The 22,868-nt window shown below is 39.3% G+C and overlaps 1 protein-coding gene across 1 annotated transcript in view; it reads right to left on the reverse strand.

Moving 5' to 3' along the window:
• Positions 1 to 381: 381 nt before the first annotated feature.
• The window catches only part of LOC134338322 (triadin-like), a 426,556-nt gene continuing 404,069 nt past the window's right edge, over positions 382 to 22,868 (reverse strand). The window contains exons 43-45 of the mRNA XM_063034074.1: positions 21,017 to 21,046; positions 11,580 to 11,666; positions 382 to 9,100 (exon numbers count right to left, since the gene is read on the reverse strand). Of these exons, the coding sequence (XP_062890144.1) occupies positions 8,943 to 9,100; positions 11,580 to 11,666; positions 21,017 to 21,046 (275 nt within the window). The 3' untranslated portion in view covers positions 382 to 8,942. The remainder of the gene's footprint in view (positions 9,101 to 11,579; positions 11,667 to 21,016; positions 21,047 to 22,868) is intronic.

A 22,868-nucleotide genomic window follows, 5' to 3' on the forward strand; every position in this document is an offset into this window, starting at 1 on the left:
ATAGATGAAGCACAAGGGAGGCCTATTTGGACCAAATATAACTTATGCTTAAAACTACTTGTTCTAATGTCTTAATTATACAAATAGCAGAAAATCTACCCCTTCATAGTCACCCAAACAAGTTGCCTTATTTGATCCATCTGCAAAACTTCCACTATCACTTAACATGATCTTACAATGCTGAAATGAATCATCTTGCCCCTGACTAATTTTATAATCCTACAGGAAATTACTATCGGTTTTATACATTGATTTGTCATCAGAATTATTTCATTATCCTGCTGAACTTATGTTCAGTGTTTTTTATATATTTGTTAATTAACAATTACTGAAAGAACCACAATATCTAAGACACAGGAGAGTATTTCAAGAAGATCAGATCCATTTGATAGGCTAATACCTCACGTATTTATTATTGTCAGCAATACATGATTTCTTCCAGAATTGAAGGAATCACAATATTGATTTAATATATCAACCCCAAAGGCAAAATATATCATGAAAAACCAGGAGAAATTCATTAAACACTTCAATAAGAGCCCTTACATAAAAAGAAAATCCAGAGGTATACAGATTGTCTATGGCAGAACACAGACTGAAATTCCATCTCTTATGTTATAGATACAGAAACATGGTATTTCATTTAAAATAGTCAATTTCTGGTAAATATAATGAATAATTAATGAGCTGGCGCTGAAAAGACTAAAAGTTAATTTAATTAGTCATTCATTCATTAGAGAGGAACGTCATTCTAGATTTTGTACTGTATGCTTTTAGTTGCATACAGTGGTCAGTTTGTTCTTACAAATATTCAATTAGAAGTCATGGGCTAAGGGTGAGAGGGGAAAAGTTTAGGGAGAACATGAGGAGATATTTCTTCACTCAGAGCATAGTGGGAGCGTGGAATGAGATGCCAGCGCAAGTGGTGCTTGTGAGCTCGACTTCAACGTTTAAGAGAAGTTTGGATAGGTACATGGATGGCAGGGACATGGGGCACTATGGTCCAGGTGTAGACATATAGGAGAAGGCAGTTTAAATGGTTCAGCACAGACTAGATGGGCAGAAAGGCCTGTTTCTATGTTGTACTTCTCTATGACTCTATATAAGAAATATCCAAATAATAATGTTATGTACAGTAATTGAAATTTACTTTGAAGACAAAATACAGTAACATACTTCCAAGACTTAAGGCAGTGCATAATCAAATTTTGCTCAGTCCATAACCAAGGGATGCCATAGTCATGAGTCGCATTTTAATAGATATCAATATTTTCAGTCATCGTTTATTTTACCCTTTGATCACTGAGTTCTGCAATATGGACAGTGATTGATCTCTTCAGGATTCTGAACAACATTCAACATCAGCCAATCTACTTGTATGACCTTCAGTGAACCTCCAAAACTCCCTTTCTTAACATTTCTGAAGACACTCCAAAAATTTTGATTAACTGTGAAGAGATTTCTATGTGAATATTTTGTCTGTTTATTACTTTTGTTGTTGTTCTTAATTTAGTCCAGTGGTAAAGTTTATGTAGACCTGACCACTTGCCTCTCTTGTGACTCAAACTAAGAATTTCTTGGACTTAGAGATAAATATCCATCATCTCATTTGATTATCAAGTCACTTTCTAGTAGTAACAAGTTCTCACTACCAACTATAGCAAAATTATAAAAGTAATATTTTAATTCCAATTACTTTTAACATTATCTGTTGACATTAATTTGGTGCAGCAGCTCTTCACAATTATAATAATTACCATATCTGAGAATTCAAATAAATTTAATCACGTAAACACTTTTGCTTAACTATAAAGAGAATAATTTAACTGGCTAGGAATTGAAACTGTTGAGTCTTCCGGTGAATAAACTATTGTGTTAGCTTTGTCTTGTGTTCATTCCTTTCAGCAGGATATATTTTCTTCACTGTGAATGTTTTCAGCTAGCTAGAAGGATAATTCTATTTGGGTTCCATGACTGAAAACTGCTTCCAAGTTATTATACAGTTAGCTGAACAATAGTTTACATATGTTCTCCTTTTTGCCCAAGGTACTGATGAGTGGCTGGGTGTTGGCATCTGATTTATTTTTCACCATGCCCTGCAGTGGTGGCATTATGTCCCTTGAATTAATCTCAGCAAGAGATATGCAGCATGTTTTTGAGATTCACAGAAGCATCATTGATCACATTTTTACTTTTCCTTTTCTATATGTTGTAATTCAAGATGCAATAGTATGTACTTCCAGCATCCTCTGTGACTTTCTACCATCAAGCAGGAGACTCCAGTGCACAAAAGCAAGGATGATAAACAATCTCTTCCCTCAGGCCAGTAGGCTTCTGAACTCCCTGCCGCATCGCATTCGAAGTGTCACTGGTTAACCTGTTCCGTACTTTACATATTTAATCTATGCACTTTAGTTTGTTAATTATGTGTGACTCATCTGTAGATTTTATCCTTACCTTGTGTGGTATGTGTACTACTGTGCCTTACACTGTGGTAAGGAGAAACATTGTCTCGTTTCTGTATACAGTACAATATAGGGTTATAGTCATTATATACATGTATAGAGTTAAATAACAATAAAATTGACTTTTGTATTGTGTATTTGACTCACAAGAATGAAAATTTGACTCATTCAATGCACTTTATACTAATGTACCACTTTAATTAGATTTCAAAAAGAATTCTATTCCCTCCAAATGGTCAAACAACAAATGCCACTGCTGGATGTGTTTAATGCATGCATGACATTCGGCCTCATAAACACAAGAGATTCTGCCGATGTTGACTGTTCAGGACAACACACTCAAAATGCTGAAAGAACTCAGTGAGACAGGCAGCATTTATTGATGGGAATAAAGAATCGACATTTTGGGCTGAGACCCTGCACCAGGACTGGAAAGGAAGTGGGAGGTGGGGGTTAGATGCTAGAATAAGAAGGCTGGGAAGGGAAGAGAAGTAGTACAAGCTGGCAGGTGAGAGGTTAGATCAGGTGAAGGGGACTATGGGTGAGTGGGGGGAAGGGCAAAGAAGTAAGAAGCTGGGAGGGGATAGGTAGAAGAAATAAAGGGCTGCAGAACAAAGAATCTAATAGGACGGGAGAGTGGACTACAGAAGAAAGGGAAGATGGAGGGGCAGTAGAGGTAGATGATGGAGAGGTGGCATGATTCATATCAGCATTGAATGGCTTTGTTAATTAAAAGTCGAAGTTTTACAGTTGGACCGTCTACCTGTAAAACAACTTGCTTGGGTGACCATAGAGGGATAGGGGGGTAATGCCTGCAAGACAATCAGTCTTCCTCTGGTACCCCACCTGCTTCACTTTTTCCCTTGGTTCACTGTCTTCCTCTCAGATTCCTTTTTCTCCAGCCCTTTACCTCTTCCACCTATCACCTCCCAGCTTCTCACTTTATCCCCTCTTCCCTGCTAACCATCTTCCCTCTCACGAGGTTTCACCCATCATCTGCCAGTTTGTACTCCTTCCCACTCCCCATCTTCTTATTCTATCTCCTTTCCCTTTTCTTTCTCGTCCGCATGAAGGGTTAGGCCTGAAACATCAACTGCTTATTCCCCTGACTTGCTGAGTTCCTCCAGCAATTTGTTCACAATATTCAGGCTCTCATTTTTGCATGTTAGACACAATGAAAGGAACAATCATTCCCTTTGTCTAGCACTATATGAAATGGACATCTCATGCATCTGTTACAAGACCATTACTCATATATGCTTTTCCAATTTTGACCATTGCTCTGCTGGCATTGTCTATATGGGATAGAATTCTCTTTCTAAATCTCTCAACCTCTTTCCTATTTTGAGTTGTACCTCAGACCCTAGCTCTTAAAATTATTATTAGTTTTCATTTGGTGCTGTGGATCCCTGCCTATGAATAGATTTTTTTTCATAACCAATGCTGCAATTAGAGACCTGGTTGAAGTGGATATTAGTGAAACAGCATTCTAGTTTACTCTTGCAGGAATTATAAATATGAGCTGGCTATTCATGATTATTGACTTATCTTATTGCACATGTTTGAGATGTATGCCATAGTCTCCAATATTAATAAAAGGTTGAAAAAAGCAATCCTAATTTGTAGGTCATTCACATATAATGGCAGAGAAGGAAATTATTTGGCCTATCCAGTGTGCATTAATCCATTCCGCGGTTTCTTATTTCCCATTCTCTATCTCACTAGCTCATCAATGTCACTATTGAAGACATTTTCACAAAACGGTCTCTCAAAAAGGAACACCCATCATTAAGGACCCTCGGCACTCAGTAAATGCCCTCTTCTCATTGCTACCATCAACAAGGAGGTGCAAGAGAACTGAAGACACACACTCAACGTTTTAGAAACAATTTCTTCCCCTCTACCATCAGATTTCTGAATGGACAATGAACCCATGAATACTACCTCACTATTATTTTTGGTCTCTTTTAGCAATACCTCCTTCATGTATTTGTGTATTTTGTGTTTTTTGAGACTCCTCCCCTCCACTAGCCTGCAGGTCACCCTTGGGCAAGGTGTAGCACCTGCTTAGCCCCCCGATTAGGGTCACGTGAAGCCAAGGGAGGAGATGATGGATGGTCGTATGAGCAGATGGTGCATATCACAAATTCTGGTTATGCGACCACTGTCTCCAGACAGACAATCTCTAAAGAGCTTTGATAATGGCTGGGGCCACCCATTTGAAAAGAGACCTCCCAGAAGGCAATGGCAAACTACTTCTGTGGAAAGATTTGCCAAGAACAATTATGGTCATGGGATCATGATCATCTATGTCATATAACATGGCACATAATTATGATGTGTGTATATATATTTATCTTCTATAATTTATCGTATATTTTATGTCTTGCACTGTACGGCTGCCACAAAACTGGGCTGCTGGCGGTGGTGGTGGAGGCAGATACGATAGGGTCTTTTAAGAGACTCCTGGATAGGTACATGGAGCTTAGAAAAATAGAGGGCTATGGGTAAGCCTAGGTAGTTCTAAGGTAGGGACATGTTCAGCACAGCTTTGTGGGCTGAAGGGCCTGTATTGTGCTGTAGATTTTCTATGTTTCTATGTTTCTTCTAAAACAGCAAATTTCATGACAGATGTGAGTGATAATAAATCTAATTCTGATTCGGAATATTTTGCGACTAACATTAACTGGGGGTAATTTACAGGAGGCAATGAACCTTCCTGCGTATCTGGAGCATGTGGGAGGAAACCAGTGCACCAAGCAGAATCCCACGCAGGCATGAGGAGAATGTGCAGATTGTATACTGACGGTGTCTGGATTGAGCTCGGGTCCCTGGAACTTACGACCACAGCACTAACTGCCGTGAGCTGTACCACCCGAGGGAAACACACACCATGGGCTGCTCACGGCTCAGTTCGTTTCGGACTTGCTGAACCATATACATAAGTCTGAAATGACATGTAGATCTTTACTATGGGGTCTCTGGCCCAGTGGCTAAAGATAATTACAGCTAAATGCTTCCATTATTCAACTTTATTTTACTTTAATGCTTCAGATTACTTTAAATGGTTCAATGCATTTAATTATGTTTATTTTTAATTTATTTTGAATGCTTTTAATGTTTAAATTATTAAATCTATTTGACTAATTTTTTAAGTATCTCCAACTGTCAGTCCAATGCCATTGACATCCTCAGCTTGTTAGTGGAGTTAGTAGGCACGATGGTGCGTGATTCCCACAGTGGCTAAATCCAATACTATCTGACCCAATTATTTTTTAAGTGAATTTTTAAGCATATATTTGAATGAAGTTAAAAAAAAATTAAACCTTCAATGCAAGACTGATTTTTTCTTTTAATTCCAACAGCTATTCATCAACTTTATTTTTAACTCCTATTTAGACTAAATCAAATATTAGGAAATTTCATTGCAAGTTAAGAGCAAATGTATCAGTAGATATAACAGGAACTTATGCCAATTTTTGATACTGCCATCTCCTGTTAAGAGGGTGGATGGACAGACTAATTGTGTTTATGTCAGTCCCAGTTCCCTTAAGAAGGTTCCTCAGGAACCTTCTTAAGCCTTTGCTTAGGCCGATGAAAGTGATCCCACAGAGGACTAATAATTTATATTACCAAACAGGACTGACCCAATTTAGAGCCAGTAACTTGCAGATTTTCTTTACTTTTATAAGACATAAGGAAATCTCAAAAATAAAGACAAGGTTTTAAATTCTATCTAAAACCCATTGAAAAATGCCCAAACTTGTAAGCGATGCTTTATCCACTATTGGGATGGCCTTTCAATTGAAACAAGTCTGCATTATTGTTCTTACTCCGAATTTCTTTCAACCAACACAGTATGTCGGGCATTACATTCACTTTGAATGTCAACATAAGAGTATAGCTGGAGCTCCTCTTTGGCAAGCACTTAGTGTCTTAATCTTCTTCATGATTTAAATTCATGTAAAGTAACATTTAGCCTGCTGTAGCAAATCTCTTGAAATTTGATCAGCAGGTGCATTTGCACCTTTTGGCAAATGAACAACTATAAGCCTTAAATTCTCAGCCACAAATTCTAAAATGGAACAAATGTGTAACACATTGCAAAAGCCCTGTATGCCTCTTTCATTCTTTAGTTCATTAGCTCTGGAAATTAAAACCTGCCTCTAACTTGCCCCTTACATACACTTTCGCATTACCCTGATGAATAAACTGCCAAAACCTTATGGGCCAATTGGAACTCTTCACTAAAATTTGCACTTACAAGCAAATTTTATCCTATGTATAATGTCAGCTGAACTTCTCCAACTTCTGTTATAAAAAATATATTCTCCAGTCGCTCTTTTCCTGTTAAACGTATCTTGTTGCCAATATCAAATGCTCCTTCCTTCCCTGTGGACTCCAAAGAGCTGTATCCATCTGTTTTGGAGGATTGGATTGGGCAGGATAACTCCAGCAATTGGAAAGCTTTGTCCTTTGTAACATATTGCCATTTCACATCTGAGAAAATCAGACATCACCTCCCAATGCAAATGACACAGACTAGTAATCTGAATCCAAACAGAATACTTAGAGTTCTTTGGGAAAGAGTACAAATAGCTTGCCAGTGGTTACAGTCAGGGTTCTTCTGATTCACAATTTGTTCTGTATTGACATTGTGCTACCAAATTTATTTAAAGTTCTGATCTTCGAAAAGCCATTTCTGTTCAACTGCCTTCTGTACCTTCTATCTTAATAGATTGCTAAAACTGAAAAAAACCTTTCATATCTTATTTTCATCCATTCAAGACCAGGGTTATCTTACTGAATTCTAGCCACAGAACCCTGGTGTAGGGCCCAGAACATAATTTCTCTCTGGACTCACACTCTGGCACCGTAACGCTGATGCTCCAGCACTTACACTAGAGGATGACAAAGCAATTTATTTGCAAGTATAATAATATCTATAAGATCTCTGTACAAAAACAAAGAGATTCAGATATGAATTTGCACTAATGGTGAGAAGTTTCAGGTCAGTTGTGCTTTCCATATGGCTTTGAAATTACAAAACAATTCAGCAAAAATCAAAAGCATTGAGTGCAAACACTGTTAACATCCAGACAATTCTGTTACGCATTTTCTTTAGAAAAAAGCAAATGACTTAATAAAAATCTATAGCACCTGAAGAGATTAGCAGCCAATGAAAGTATAACTAATATCACATTGGCTCTTGAATCTTTCTGAGTTTGGTGTTACTTTCGCTGGACTTAAGGTGGAGCAAAGCAATATTCAAACCACTCACTGCATTAATTGCATTGAAGTCAAATGCAATTACCCGTATTAAAACAATGCTTGCTTTTAAGATTCTTGCTGGCATTCGGTTATAAGAACACCAGTTCTCCTTAAGCCATGGACTTCCAGACTCCACACATCTTTCCCTCATGTGCTTCCTCAGCAATTGCCCAAAACTGGTCTGTGAAATTTGTCCACAAAAGGTACCACATGCTTGAAAAATAATTAAAGCCACGCTGATTACTCTATTCTTTTCTTCTAAGATCATCGCAGATTATAAAAATACAGTTGCCGAAGTGAGGTTGCTTCCAAAGGTCCATGCACTGTCAGATGAGATGCACCAAAGCTTTCTGAAAGTCAAGCCTGACTAAATAACAGAGTGCATCTGCTCTGTATGAAGCCTTCAAGCCGGCAGTTAATCACAACAGTATTTTTGAATGCTGAAGGGCGATTAGTACCACAAAAACAATCTGTTTTCCAACAATTTCTACTTTAGAACTAATGCTTCAGTGCATACTGTCAACACTTCTGCCACATTGAAAATGTGGATGAGCACCTTTACTGCCCGTTGGCATTTGTGTCATAGAATGACAATTATTGGAAATGCTTCACAATCTGTACATCCTACAGTACATTGCCTTGGTTCTCTGAAAGGGCCACCATGACTACAACAATATCCAGATTACACAGACAGAAGCCACAACAACTGATGCAGGCAAAAAAGTATTCTGAAAAAAAAAATTAACAAGACATAAAAATGTAAATCTTCTGGACATTATATAGACAGGTATCATTCTTCAATACAAAGAGGATTGAATTGAATAAGTTACAGAAGTGCAGAAGTGTTGTACTTTACAAGCAATTGAAAAACATTTTTAACCAACACATCCTGGAATTTCCAAAAGTCCTGCAAAAGCTACAGGAGACAAGGGAGCTGAAAATGCAGGTGTGTGGTTGCAATTTAATGCTATAGCACCACAGATTTGATAGAAGGAATTAGATATTTCAGTTTTCCAGTCCTAAATAAGGTTGAGTTCCACTCAAACTGATCATCATTCCTGTTCTTTTGCAATTGCCATCAGTAGTAAATTGCTTTGTTCTTCACAGTGCTCTCCATGTTTACAGCTCTGCAGATGGAGGCAGACCAGGAGGACCAGCACAAAATGTGCAGAATAACTTTCCATGTAAACTTTGTTATCTATTCACCTACTGTCCTGGAGCTCTGACCTTCCTCTCTGATTTGCTACTCTGCTTGTGGTGATCTTGGCTCACAGCAGGGCTTTGAAGAGATGATAAGGCATTTGACATCGGCCCATATCCATTGGGAGCATCAAGGAAAACACACTGGAAGAAGCGCAAAGGAGCTGTAGAGACAAAATGACACTAAAATGTCCATAGAGTGACAGAATTATATACAGTGCTTCATATTGAAAATACAGTTGATAATATGTTTATGACTATGTGCATTGTGCCACATAGAGTAATTTTGGTTTAGTCTAAAACATCCTCCTTTGGCACAATTTCTAATAAATGCTTCTGAAACAAAAAAAAACAAAATTTGTAATTTGCAGGAATATATTCGTTAAAGTACACATTGAGTTATTTAATGTTTTAGGAATGAACTACTTGCTGATTTATACCAACATAATAACAACAACAATTTAATTCAAAGGACGACACTCTCATTTTTTCCTTAATCAGCTGGAATTGCAATTAGGAAAAGATTGAGAATGAACTTGGGAAGACAAAGTGGCTGCCTACTGAGTAAAAGTTTTTGGTGACTTGGGCAATGGAATCAGGAAACAGTTTTACATGCCAGACTGTTTGAGAGTAAATGCACAGTTGATGAGACTTTGTAATACATCTCCACAAAAACATTAGTGTTTGGTACACTGTTAAAGAAATGGATGGAAACAGGCAGTCCTGAGTGTTTCTGGCTCACGTGAAGGGTTCCTGCACTTCACAGCTGAATTGAGGGTTAGGAACATTACAATTAAACTAGATAAATCCTAACAGTCTACCACCATATATGGTACATGTGATTCATTTGGAAGGAAGTAGTGGGCTAGATGTAGCTGGGAAAAAAAAAACAAGCAAATTCTCTCAATGCTCAATGTGCAAACTCAAGCTTCAAATTTAAATACTTCATAACTGCAAATTTCCTCCAAGTGGCTCATGCTTCATCAGTGCAATATGAGAGAAGACATATGTTAATTCATGCATGAGAGCACTGAATACTATCAGTTTAAAATAAAAGCTATTAACTGTTTTAAAGATACAATGGCATAATTTGTTTGCAATACCTGACTGATTGGGTACCCTTTATGTATTTTCTATTAACTTTGAATAGGCAATTAGTGCAAAAGTTATCTCCTATCCATGAATGTTCATTACGGAGCGAGACTTTTATGTGTAATTGTACCAAAAGTATAAATGCAACATGACTAAAAGTGAACGTAGCACTTGTAGCATGACATAGTTATTGGTGTACTTGATAAGATTGAGTGTAAAGTTCCATACCTTTTTGGAATAATATCATGAAGCTCCAAGGAATTGCAAATATAAAAATGTGAGCTTTATTCAATAGAGCTTCATATTAATTTTGTCAGCTGAGTAAATTTTATCTAGGATCTATTGCTGAAAATCATTAAGTCAGTCACTTAATTCTGAAAGTAAATACATTTAAATGTATTCAACTGAGCAAACATTTAGAAATAAAACACACAAAATGATGGAGGAACTCAGCACGTCAGGCAGTATCTATGAAACATTCAGAGGTGGCAGCCAAGGAAGAATTTAGTGTTCCTTGTTGGTGCATAATATAATATATTAGACCAGAAGCAGTAGTATGTCCAATTGATAAGACAAACTCCACATAATTAAGTCCTTCACCCAAAGGTTCACCTTGTATCAGTCATGATATTGACTAATGCTGTAAATTTCAAACAAACATGTGATATTATTAGATTGGATTAGATTCAACTTCATTGTCATTGTGCCGAGTACAGATACGAAGCCAATGAAATGCAGTTAGCATTATCCATGCTGCATTAAGCCCTCTTCAAAGCTGTTGTAGGAGCAAACTGTGATGTCTCTCAGAGGAACCCCATCAATCTGATTCCCCAAGAAGCTCATTCTCCTACCAGAAACCTATGCCAGGGGTAATTGCGAGATGTGGGAGGAAACTGGGGAACCCACGTGAAATCAAGGACACAAAGGAAAAACTTTCAAATCCCACACAGAAAATCAGATTTTCTCCACATAGATGCTGCTCGACCTCGTGCATGTCTCCATTATTTTCCTTTTTTACTTCTTATTGTCTTTGGGGATTCTGCTGGCCTATTCCTATAATACAGAATCTCCCTGCTGCCATGTATTTCATAGACCACATCATGAACTCCTCTTTGGCTGAGCAGGCAAATATATTCCCTTTCCCCTACGCATTTTGTCTCTTGCTTTTCAAGGTGTAAAATCCCAATGGGAATTGCACATTCTGTTTTATTGCTTGCTTCCGGTATAAGCCGTTTTACGGTGGATTTTGGCTGGTCTCATTTTTCATTTGTAGCGTTTAATGGAACAGACCCTCCACTCTTATTGTGCTTGGTGCCCTTTGCTCTGCTATTTTAATCCATATTAAGAATTAGATTTAATGTTGTATCAGCATACATGTGCAAGATACATTTTAACCAACTATACTGCAAGGTGGTCTAATTCTCCACATCTCTTATGATCTTATTCTCCACATCTACTGAACAGAACATTGAGAAAAATCAAAAGTATCAATTTAATGATATTTTAATTTATAAAGCACTATTTGCAGATTGTTTTTGTAAAATAAAATACCCAGAATGCCTATTTCAGCACCAAATATAACTGAGTTGTATTCAGATAGCCAACCTTTCGATGCCACTTCTGCGACAGAACTTTGTCCTATAAGGTAAAAAAAAAAGGACTGTGTTACAGAGATACAGATGAAAGTTGTGGTAATAAATGTTACTGCACTTTTTCATTTTCCCCTTGAAATCCTAGTGTGTTGAAACAGCAGTTCTAACCAACCACCAGTACCATATCTTTACGTACACATACTCATACAACCTCACCACCATGATCAGGGATCAGTGGACCTTTCCCTTCCACACTAGTCTCCAATTTCCCCCTGAAGTAGAGAACTGGGAGTTTTTGGTTTAATGAGTTAGCACTCCCAGTTTTGTCTACTATACATCTCATGGAGTTATAGAATCAGGTAACAATTTGCGCTAATTGCATTTTATTATACCTACACTCTCATCAAATCCATCCAGATTTTATTTAAATACTAGGGGCAATTTATAGCAGTCAATTGACTTAACTTATTGCGATATAGTCAGAAACCTAATCAACTCTACAAAAGCTCACATGACCACAGGAAGAACTTGCAAACTCCACACAGGCAGCATCACGGGATTTAACCCAGGCTGTTGGAACTGTGAGGCAACAGCTCCACGTTCTGTGTCATTGTGCCACACTGTGGTTTTCCCTGGTGCAGACAACTTCAGATTAAAGTACTCACCAAGAATACTGAAGAGATTCCATCAAAATGGCCATGCATTGTCAGATTCACTACAGTTCTATGTATTAACAATAAATTTGCTGGATGTTGTTCAAATCTCTTATCATGGTCTCAATGGCTCTCCAGTAAACTTTTGCAATGGTTGAACTTGTAAGTTGATATAATTTGTTTGGGAGTTCTGTAGGTTCCTTCCCCCTTGATATTGCAACAGGAGATCCAGAGAGTCCCAGTGGAAATTCTGATTCAATCAAGTTTAGCCAAACATTTCTTCCACATTCTTCTAAGCACATGGAAACATTTCACCAGTGTAATAAAATTTAGGAACATGAAAATACAGGAAAAAGCTTCATTGCATGTCCCAAGTCAGCATTCTCTGCCTATAGTTCTCCACCAGAGAATGAATCATCTTAAAATAGACAATAGGCAATAGGTGCAGGAGTAGGCCATTCAGCCCTTCGAGCCAGCACCACCATTCACTGTGATCATGGCTGATCATCCACAATCAGTACCCTTTTCCTGCCTTCTCCCCATAGCCCTTGACTCCGTTATCTTTAAGGGCTTTATCTAACTCTTTCTTGAAAGAATCCAGAGAACTGGCCTCCACTGCCTTCTGAGGCAGAGCATTCCACAGAACCATAACCCTCTGTGTGAAAAAGTTTTTCCTCAACTCCGTTCTAAATGGTCTACCCCTAATTCTTAAACTGTGGCCTCTGGTTCTCGACTCCCCCAACATCGTTAACATGTTTCCTGCCTCTAGCGTGTCCAATTCCTTAATAATCTTATATGTTTCAATCAGATCCCCTCTTATCCTTCTAAATTCCAGTGTATACAAGCCCAGTCGCTCTAATCTTTCAACATATGAATATGACAGACCCGCCTTCCCGGGAATTAACCTCGTGAACCTATGCTGCACTCCCTCAATAGCAAGAATGTCCTTCCTCAAATTTGGAGACCAAAATTGTACACAGTACTCCAGGTGTGGTCTCACCAGGGCCCTGTACAACTGCAGAAGGACCTTTTTGCTCCTTTACAAAGTAAATGGCAAGATACTTGGTAGTGTGGAGAAGCAGAGGTGTCTGGGGGTACATGTCCAGAGATCCCTGAAAGTTGCCTCACAGGTGGATAGAGTAGTTAAGAAAGCTTATGGGGTGTTAGCTTTCATAAGTTGAGGGATAGAGTTTAAGAGTCGCGATGTAATGATGCAGCTCTATAAAACTCTGGTTAGGCCACACTTGGAGTACTGTGTCCAGTTCTGGTCACCTCACTATAGGAAGGATGTGGAAGCATTGGAAAGGGTACAGAGGAGATTTACCAGGATGCTGCCTGGTTTAGAAAGTATGCATTATGATCAGAGATTAAGGGAGCTAGGGCTTTACTCTTTGGAGAGAAGGAGGATGAGAGGAGACATGATAGAGGTATACAAGATAATAAGAGGAATAGATAGAGTGGATAGCCAGTGCCTCTTCCCCAGGGCACCACTGCTCAATACAAGAGGACATGGCTTTAAGGTAAGGGGTGGGAAATTCATGGGGGATATTAACGGAAGGTTTTTTACTCAGAGAGTGGTTGGTGCATGGAATGCACTGCCTGAGTCAGTGGTGGAGGCAGATACACTAGTGAAGTTTAAGAGACTACTAGACAGGTATATGGAGGAATCTAAGGTGGGGGCTTGTGGGCCAAAGGGCCTGTACTGTGCTGTACTATTCTATGTTCTATGTTCTATATGCAACTCCCTTTGTTATGAAGGCTGAAGTATCTGCCTGCAAATGTCCAGCTCATGAACCTGGTGGGTGATCTTTCCTATACAGAGTCATGTTTGGTAAATGGCATGATGATTTTGCATTTTGTCCTTTTATAAGAAAGTGTAAAATTAGATATATAAAAATGCAGGAACAATGTGTTGAAAATGTCCTCTTTAAAGCTGAAAGTGCAAATCGAGGATTATGGTCATCACCAGCGATAAAATGTAATTGAAAGAAAGCTTGTTTTTATATGTCATCAAATACTTTTACAGTATCTCCAAAACATTACATGCTAAATTATTTTGAAGGATTCTCTTTGCTTGGTTCTGTTGATGACTAAGGACACCAATATGGTGGCATTGTGGTTAATGCATTAGTTTTACAGTGCCGGTGATCACTGATCCGGGTTCAATTCCTGCCACTGTCTGTAAGGAATTTGTACGTTCTCCCTGTGACTGAGTGGGCTTTCTCTGGATGTTTCGGTTTCCTCCCACATCTGGGTTTGTGTCAGTAAGTTGTGGGCATGTTATGTTAGCACCGGAAGTGTGGAGACCCAGGCTGCCCCCAGCACAATTCTTGCTGATTTGATAGTATTCAAATAACACATTTCTCTGTGTTTTTTAATGTTTTGATGTATATGTGATAAATAAAGCCCATCTTTATCTTTGATATTGCAAGATGATAATAAGGAACTCTATTCATTTTCATGTATAATAATTCAAGAAACCTCCTTCATTATTCTGGCACACGAAATGCAAGAGTTCTAATATCTGCAACAGGTGGATTTTGCTTAGGCTTGCTATCACTTTTAAAGGTTTGCTTGGCTAAAAGGCAGCACCAATTTAGCAATAAATGTCAGTGTCTGTTTTACATATGTGCTCAAAACGTTTTCGAGTTTGAACCCAAAACCTGCTGATCTGCTCACTAGGTCAAGCTGACACAAAGCAGGGATGCCTCAAAATATTTTCAAGGAGTGATGCCTCAAAAAGGCAGCATCCGTTATCAAGGACTCACATTGTTAAGGACCCCCAATACCCAGGGTATGCCCTCTTTGTCACAATGGCGGGGCATTGGGAGCAAGGGTGGACCCAAATGTAAGACACACCTTGAGAGATTACTTCGGTTTAGTTTATTGTACGATACCAGGAGAGCAAGACAGAAGCAGGAATAGCGAACAGGATAAGGACTCAGGACTATGACTAGGCTGGGACCGAGGGTCTGGGCTTGGACTCGGAATCGGCTCCCAGAACTAGAGGAGACATGAAGAGGCTAGGGTATGGACTCCGAGCCAGAGACTGGGCAAGGACCCAGTACCTGGGTCTTGCCTTGGGCTCGGACCCCAGAACCAGGCATGGACATGACGTGGGCTAGGGAGAGGAGGAACATGGGAAGACAGAGCCTCGGTCTCGGGTGAGCAGGTACATGGAACCATGGACACGTACACAGAACGCAGAGTCGGGACCCCTCCTTGGGTACAGGACATAGGGCTGGGACTCGCACACAGAACAGAGAGCTGGGACCCCTCCTTGGGTACAGGACATAGGGCCGGGACTCACACACAGAACAGAGAGCCGGGACCCCTCCTTGGGTACAGGATATAGGGCCAGGACTCATGACCCTTCGCGGGGCAACTGTAAGATGGCCTGACTTACACCACAGGGGTGAGGACAAGACGAGACAAGACATGACACCCTGCGGGGCAATGGCAAGACGGCCTGACTTACCCCACAGAGGCGAGGACAGGACAAGACAAGACATGGCTTCCCGCAGGGCAACGGCAAGACGGCCAGACTTACCCCATGGAAGTGAGGACAAGACAAGACAAGACCAACACGAATGAACACCAGACAGTACCTATCTAGCTCCGGTGATGGAACTAGACCGAAGTGCAGGTGGGGGCTGCAGACGAGGGCTAGAGGCGAGGGGGCAGAGAAGGGATTCAGACAAGGGGGTAGGACAGGAATCACAGACTGCCAGGGTCAGGACTTGACTCGGAACTGGGAAGCCGCCAGGGCCAGGACTTGACATGGTACTTGACATGGTAGCTTCTTCGCACCTGCCATTAGGTTTCTGGATGGGCATTGAACCCATGAATGCAACCTCATTACATTTCTGCACTACTTATTCAATGTAACATATATTCTTACTGTAGTTCACAGTTTTATTACTATGTATTGCAATGTGCTGCTGCCACATAACAACAAATTTTGTGATATATACCAGTGATATTAAACCTGATTCTGATTCCGAATCTTATTCTGAACTCCTCTACAGCAACACATTTGACAGCTTAAAGAGAACAACTCTGTGCATTGTGTGCTGTTGAAATATTAAAGGAATGATCAATTTGCTCATGCCAGAGCTTAAAACAATAATCATAGGTTCAGTAAAGGATGTTTTACATTTAAGGCATTTCAGACAATGGATTCAGAAGGCGAAAATTCAAAAAAATAAACATAAACTCTGTTTTTTGAGCAATCTGCTAGGGATTGACATTGATCATTCCGTCTGCATTGTGGTTTTGTGACATCGAAACAGCTTGAGAGAGTCACATTTTTTTTTCCAAGATAATCCAGATGACAATGTGAAAATCTGCTCTCACAGAGTGTGGTAAATTGGAGAAATGCCTTTGGTCAGATGGAACAACAGATCGAGTGGCATGTTAAAGAAATAAGAAGAATATGCCAGGGCCAGAGTGATTATGCATGAGCAGTTGAAGTGAAACAGATAGGCTTGGAATGAAAAGTATTAATGAAATCAGATGAAATCCTCAGAGCAATATCCTACTTAAGTTTATTAACAGGCAACATTACACAATAAATTAAGTTAGATGGAATGGCCTTGAATTGCAGTAGGAATTCTCCTGAGTTTCTGTCAAAAATACAAGAGATTGAAGAAATCTGGGTTTCCCATCAATGTTTGCAGAAAAAAAATGAAAATGAATGAATCAAAAGAGCTTTGTAAAAAATCCTTCTCAAGTATAAATGAGAATAAGTACAAGAAGAAGTTTACTTGGCCATTTCTAACATGATATGGACTGAGTAAATGGAAATTCATTGGCCTAAAACTTGTACTAAACCTAGAAATGCATGGTTAGGTGCTGTTTCAGATTGGAGCACAGGAAAGGATCCTGGAAAGGACAGCTGAAGTAAAAATCACCAGGATTGGTCTTTGACAAGACAGGTGACAGCTGAAATCCTGACACCTTGTGGTCTCTGAAAAGGCATTTTTTTAATGCGATAAACTCTGTACATCTTCTTAGTCTACTTCTGATTATTGTTCTGCTTGCTTTGAGCTTCCAGACTTCAGCACAGAAAGATATGGGAGATGGTTTTCATTTCAGGCAGCATCTATGGAGAGGAATAAAGAGCCCATGTTTCAGGCCAATGCATCAGATGTCCGGATGAAGAGTCTCAGTCCGAAGCATCAGCTCTTTATTCTTCTCCATAGATATTGCTTGACCTGCTGAGTTCCTTCAGCATTCTGTGTGTGTTACTCTGCCAGGTGCTGCTTTAAGTTAGTGCATCCAGCTGGGGAGAGATGATGGTGTTAGCAGAAAGGCAGTGTGCTGATAATATGGAAAGATCAGCCTTGAACAATTGTCCATGCCCCTAAGTGCAGATCAGGGCATGACGTTCTAATTATGAGTACAGATAATTATGCGAAGAGGAAGAAGACCATTAACAAGGGGAAGAAAAGGGAGGAAGATTTTTTTCAACTCTTCCCTGCCCTGAAACTCATTTGGAAAGCTGAAATGAGATCTGACGAAGATGTCACTGGCAAACATGAAGGGAAAATAAACCCCCCGGGCAGAAGTGTGTTTGGATCCAAAGCCAGAGCAGTCCAGCATGCAGACTGCAGCCTGGTGACTGGCAAATTAAAGATGGCTCTGCATGTATCTGCTCTGAGGCACATTCTCCTGCTTGCCACCCCTGTTAATCATCCCCTTCAGTGAGCATTACAGCGTAGCAAGAGGAAGAAGAAGGGAGGTGTAAATTAACAGCTGCAAGTTAATAGCACTAGTTGTCACATCTTGCGATTTGGGTGGAAGCCTCTTTACAACAGATGGCCTTGCTCTGCATCAGCCGCTTCACTAAGCCAAAGTGAATGAAGGCAGTTATTCAGCCAGTCAGGACATACCATCTGCCTTATAACCAGTCTAACTATACCACTGAATGCATTATTTTTAAGGCATCAAGCTAATTTGATCAGCCTTTGTAATTCATATTGCTTCTTTCATTATTAAAACATATGCCCAATGGATTTCCAGTATCTGCAGATTCTCTCTTGTTTATCACTCAATGTCCACGTTATTAGGTACCTCCTGTATGTTCAAAGTTTTCTGCCCATCCATTTTAAGGTTTGACCTGCTGTGCGTTCAGCACACCTCTCATGTAGCATGTGATTATTTGAATTACTGTCGACTTCCTGTCAGCTTGAACCAGTCTGGCCATTCTCCTCTGATCTTTCTCATTAACAAAGTGTTTTTGCACACAGAACCACCGCTCACTGGATGTTTTTTTTCCAATTGCACCACTCTCTGCAAACTCTAGAGGCCATAGCGCATGAAAATCCCAGGACTTAAGCAGTTTCTGAGTTAAGTACAATTATGAAGAAAGCACAGCAGTGCCTCTACTTCCTTAGGAGTTTGTGAAAATTCAGCAGGACATCCAAAAACTTTGACAAATTCCAAAAGGTGTGTAGGGGAAAGTATATTGATTAGTTGCATTACAGCCTGCTTTGGAAACACCAGTGCCCTTGAATGGAAAATCTCTTAAAAAATGGATACAGTCTAGTCCATCCGGGTAAAGTGTTCCCCACCATTGAGCACATCTACATGAAACGTTGTTGCAGGTAAGCAGCATCCATCATCAGGTACTCCTCAGCCCACTCAATCCTCTAAATCTATGCTGTTGTACAGAGCAATCCCATTCCATCACCAGTTTTCCATTTAATTTGTTCTCCCCACTTTCTTAATCAACTCATCTACTCACTAGGCCAAATTAACAGTAGCCAATCAACATTACAACCCACATATCCGCTAACAAAATGTCCCATCTTTAGAACATAGGAAGGAATTGGAAACCATGGGTGGTTGTGTATAAACAGACAGTGCCAGGCACAAGTATCAAACCCAGGTCACTGGAGCTACAAGACAACTGATTTACTTGCTGTGTACTGCACCACCTTCACTGGTTTCTCATATGTTGATCTGGAAAACAATCTTTTAACCATTTTGCAAAGTCATCTTCCATATTATTGCAGCTAATTTGAGTTATTCAATCTGTATATATATCCATTATTATTTCAGTATCCATGTTACATAAATCTCTAATATCGTTATTTACAGTACTATTAAAAAGTCTTAGATATATATATATATATATATATATAGCTAGGGTGCCCAAGACTTTTGCACAGTACTGTATTTATCAATGTGGAGCGAAGATCGAGTTTGTAAATCAGGCAGGAGCAAAGGATGCTGAGAACAGCGAGGGTGGAATTCTGCGGGGAGGGTCGGGTGGGGGGGTCTGTGGGACATGTGGCAGAGAAGGTGTTGGGGTGGGAGGGGTGGCGAAGGTGCAGATCGCATCCAGCCCTGGGACATCCAGCAAGGTCATTTGAATCCAAAGAACTGGTTTAATGATTATTACAGAATGTCTCTCTGGTGCTTTCTGCTCCCTTCCCCTTTCCCTAACCATGATTTGTCTCTCACTGCCCCCTTCCCACTCTCGATCCACGATAGAGATCCATGTCAGAATCATGTTCAACATCACTTATGTCATGAAATTCTATATATGTCTAACAGTTTTGCACAGTACACTCCTAATTGCTGTCACTGTGTTTGGGGTCCAGATACAATATGGACAAAGTTTTGTTCCTCTTGCAATTATCGGAGTGGTGTCATAACAACAACCACTTACTCAAAGCCGAGAAGACCAAGGTGCTGATTATAGACTTCAGGAGAAGGAAACCAGAGGTCTATGAGCCAGTCTTCATCGGAGGATCAGAGGTGGAGAAGGTGAACAACCTTAAATGCGGAAGTGTTATTATATCAGAGGACCTGTATTGGACCCAGCAATTAAGTGAAGAAAACACAGCAGTGCCTCTACTTCCTTAGGAGTTTTCAAAGACTCAGTATAACCTCTAAAACTTTAACAAAATTCTGTAGGTGTGTAGGGGAGAGTACATTGACTGGCTGAATCACTGCATGGCATGGAAACACCAAAGGCCTTGAATGGAAAATCCTACAAGAAGTGGATACAGCCTAGCCCAACATGGTTAAGCCCTCCCAAACATTGAGCACATCTATATGAATTGTTGTTGCAGGAAAGCAGCATCCACTATCAGGGACCCCCAACACCCAGGACATGCCCCCTTCTCACTGCTGCCATCAAGAAGAAAGTACAGGAACCTCAAGATCCACACCCGAAGGTTCAGGAAAAGTTACTAGCCCTCAACAATCAGGCTCTTGAACCAAAGGGGATAACTTCACTCAACTTCATTTCACTTGCCCCATCACTGAAATGTCTGACAACTAATGGATTCACTTTCAAGGACTCTTCATCTCATGTTCTCGATATTTATTGTTTATTTATTATTACTCTTTCTTCTTTTTGTATTTACAACGTTTGTTGTCTTCGGCACTCTGGTTGAACACCCTAGCTGGGCAGACTTACATTGGTTCTGTTATCATTATAGACTTACTGAATATGCCAGTAAGAAAAAGAACCTCAGGGTTGTACATGGTGCCACATTTATGTACTTTGGTAATAAATTTACTTTGAACCTTAGAACTTTAAATTGATTCTACTTTTTGATTATCTCAGATACAATTCTTTCGACTTTATCCCCTTTGTTATTTTTCAAGGCTTTCCTGCCCTTGCCAAGAATTTATACACCTGTGAAATACTGTGATGATAAACGTCCATTCTGAGCATGCACATGATAACAATATTATGCTATTAATACAAAAAAATCTCTCTTACTTGGTGCCTTTGCTGCTTTGGGAACTTTGTCTGTAAATGAAAATACTGCACTATTAATCCATCCACAGTTTCTACGGTAAACATATTCATAAATTTCCAGTAAATGTCATTAATATGTCTAATCACATTCATATGTAAGCAATGTGTGTACAACATTGACCTGCAATTAGCTGCCCACCTGTAATACAAAATCTATTCTGATATTATTAATTGATAAATGATTTACATCTTGTCATCCTTTATTTAGAAAAAGTTGCATTTAATTTTAGGTTTATGAATGCACACATATAACAGCTTGGTTAATAAATATTTGGTGTAAGGTTTAGGAAATTGTAAATGTGACATCATGCAAAAATTAAACTAATCTTTTATGCCACATATTTTGATTTTGCATTAAGTTAACAAATGTTTCAGAAAGACTATTGAAAGAACACGTTTAGTTTGTAGAACAAATTAGCCATTGAAAATATTGCATCTCCATTTCATTGCATGTATATCCTTGCATTGTAATCTTAAAGAACTTAGCTATGAGATAGCTCATTTTAAATGCTTACAGAAATCAAAGCATCTATTGACTAATTGTGCATCTTTCAGAGTTAGTTATTCATTACATTAATTAAAATCTACAAAGCAGAGTTAAATTTTAGCAATATGATCAGTTTTTTTCCGCACATTGCGAGAAGAGTCCTGAGTTCATATTATTTATTTCCTTTAAAAATAATGTAGGGTGTTTTTTTTTTGCTATGGTGTCTAATGTTTACAGGGTTAAATTCAATAAATGATATTATCCTGAATAGCTTGGCCATGGCTTCTGCTTTGAATCTTTCTTTTCCATCTCTTCCTTCTCCTCACAGCTAAAAGTGTTCTGTGCTCCCTGCCTCGTCTCAATACACCAATGCCTGGGGACATCCTACAACCACATGCAGACTTCAGCATTTTTAAAGGCCTCCTGAACTGTGACCAGTCAGTCAAAATCAGTATGCAATTAACCAGCAAGTGGCAGCTGGTTTTACCAGTGCTGTAATGTCAACTCTCTGTGTACTGACACATGAAGGTGGAGAAAATGGATACCAAAATATTAAAATGGTAGAATACATAATACAATAAAACTATAAATATTATGATTATAAGCTCCTCTTTATTACGCATTCCTGTTCCTGTTGTAAAGTGTATATATTACATGACCTCCTAGTCCAATTAGAATACAGAATATTCAAGAACAGGACATAAACTCTTAACTCGTTTGTATGAGAATGCAAACTGGTGGAACAGAAACATGATATACTGTCGCTGATCTCGGTACATGAAGACTGAGGAGGATACCGCAGAGGATCTGGCACAGGCAAACATGAGGCAGGCGTGAGAAGTTTTAGAAGCAGGTTCTCTCCTGCTAACTTCATAAACAAACATATTGAAATAGACACTATCCACAAATGCCCAAGAGACAAATAAATGCAAGCCAATAGAATTCAAAGGTCAACTGAAGGGGTAGCCAATCAGGACCAAGGCAAGAAAATGGGGACCTATATAAACACCAGCACTCCCAGAAATACTGTGCACTGAGGATTTCACCTTGACTGGTGATGAAACGTCTGCAAGCTAATTGCCGAGCTTGGCAAACACAGCAATGTCAAATAGTACAGTCATATCTATGTAATACTTCCCATTTAAAAAAAATCATTTACTGAGTTTATTATTCAATTCCGCTACAAACACCAGCTCTTTCCTCTCGATTTATGTTCCTCACCTCACCTGCACTTGGCAGAACATTGATTCCGAAAAGGAAGGGCCATTTTTCAGTTCTTGTATTCACATATTGATTGCTAATTTAGTCAGAGCATTTTAACTGCTT

Source organism: Mobula hypostoma, chromosome 2 (assembly GCF_963921235.1).
Source record: "Mobula hypostoma chromosome 2, sMobHyp1.1, whole genome shotgun sequence".
NCBI lineage: Eukaryota > Metazoa > Chordata > Chondrichthyes > Myliobatiformes > Myliobatidae > Mobula > Mobula hypostoma.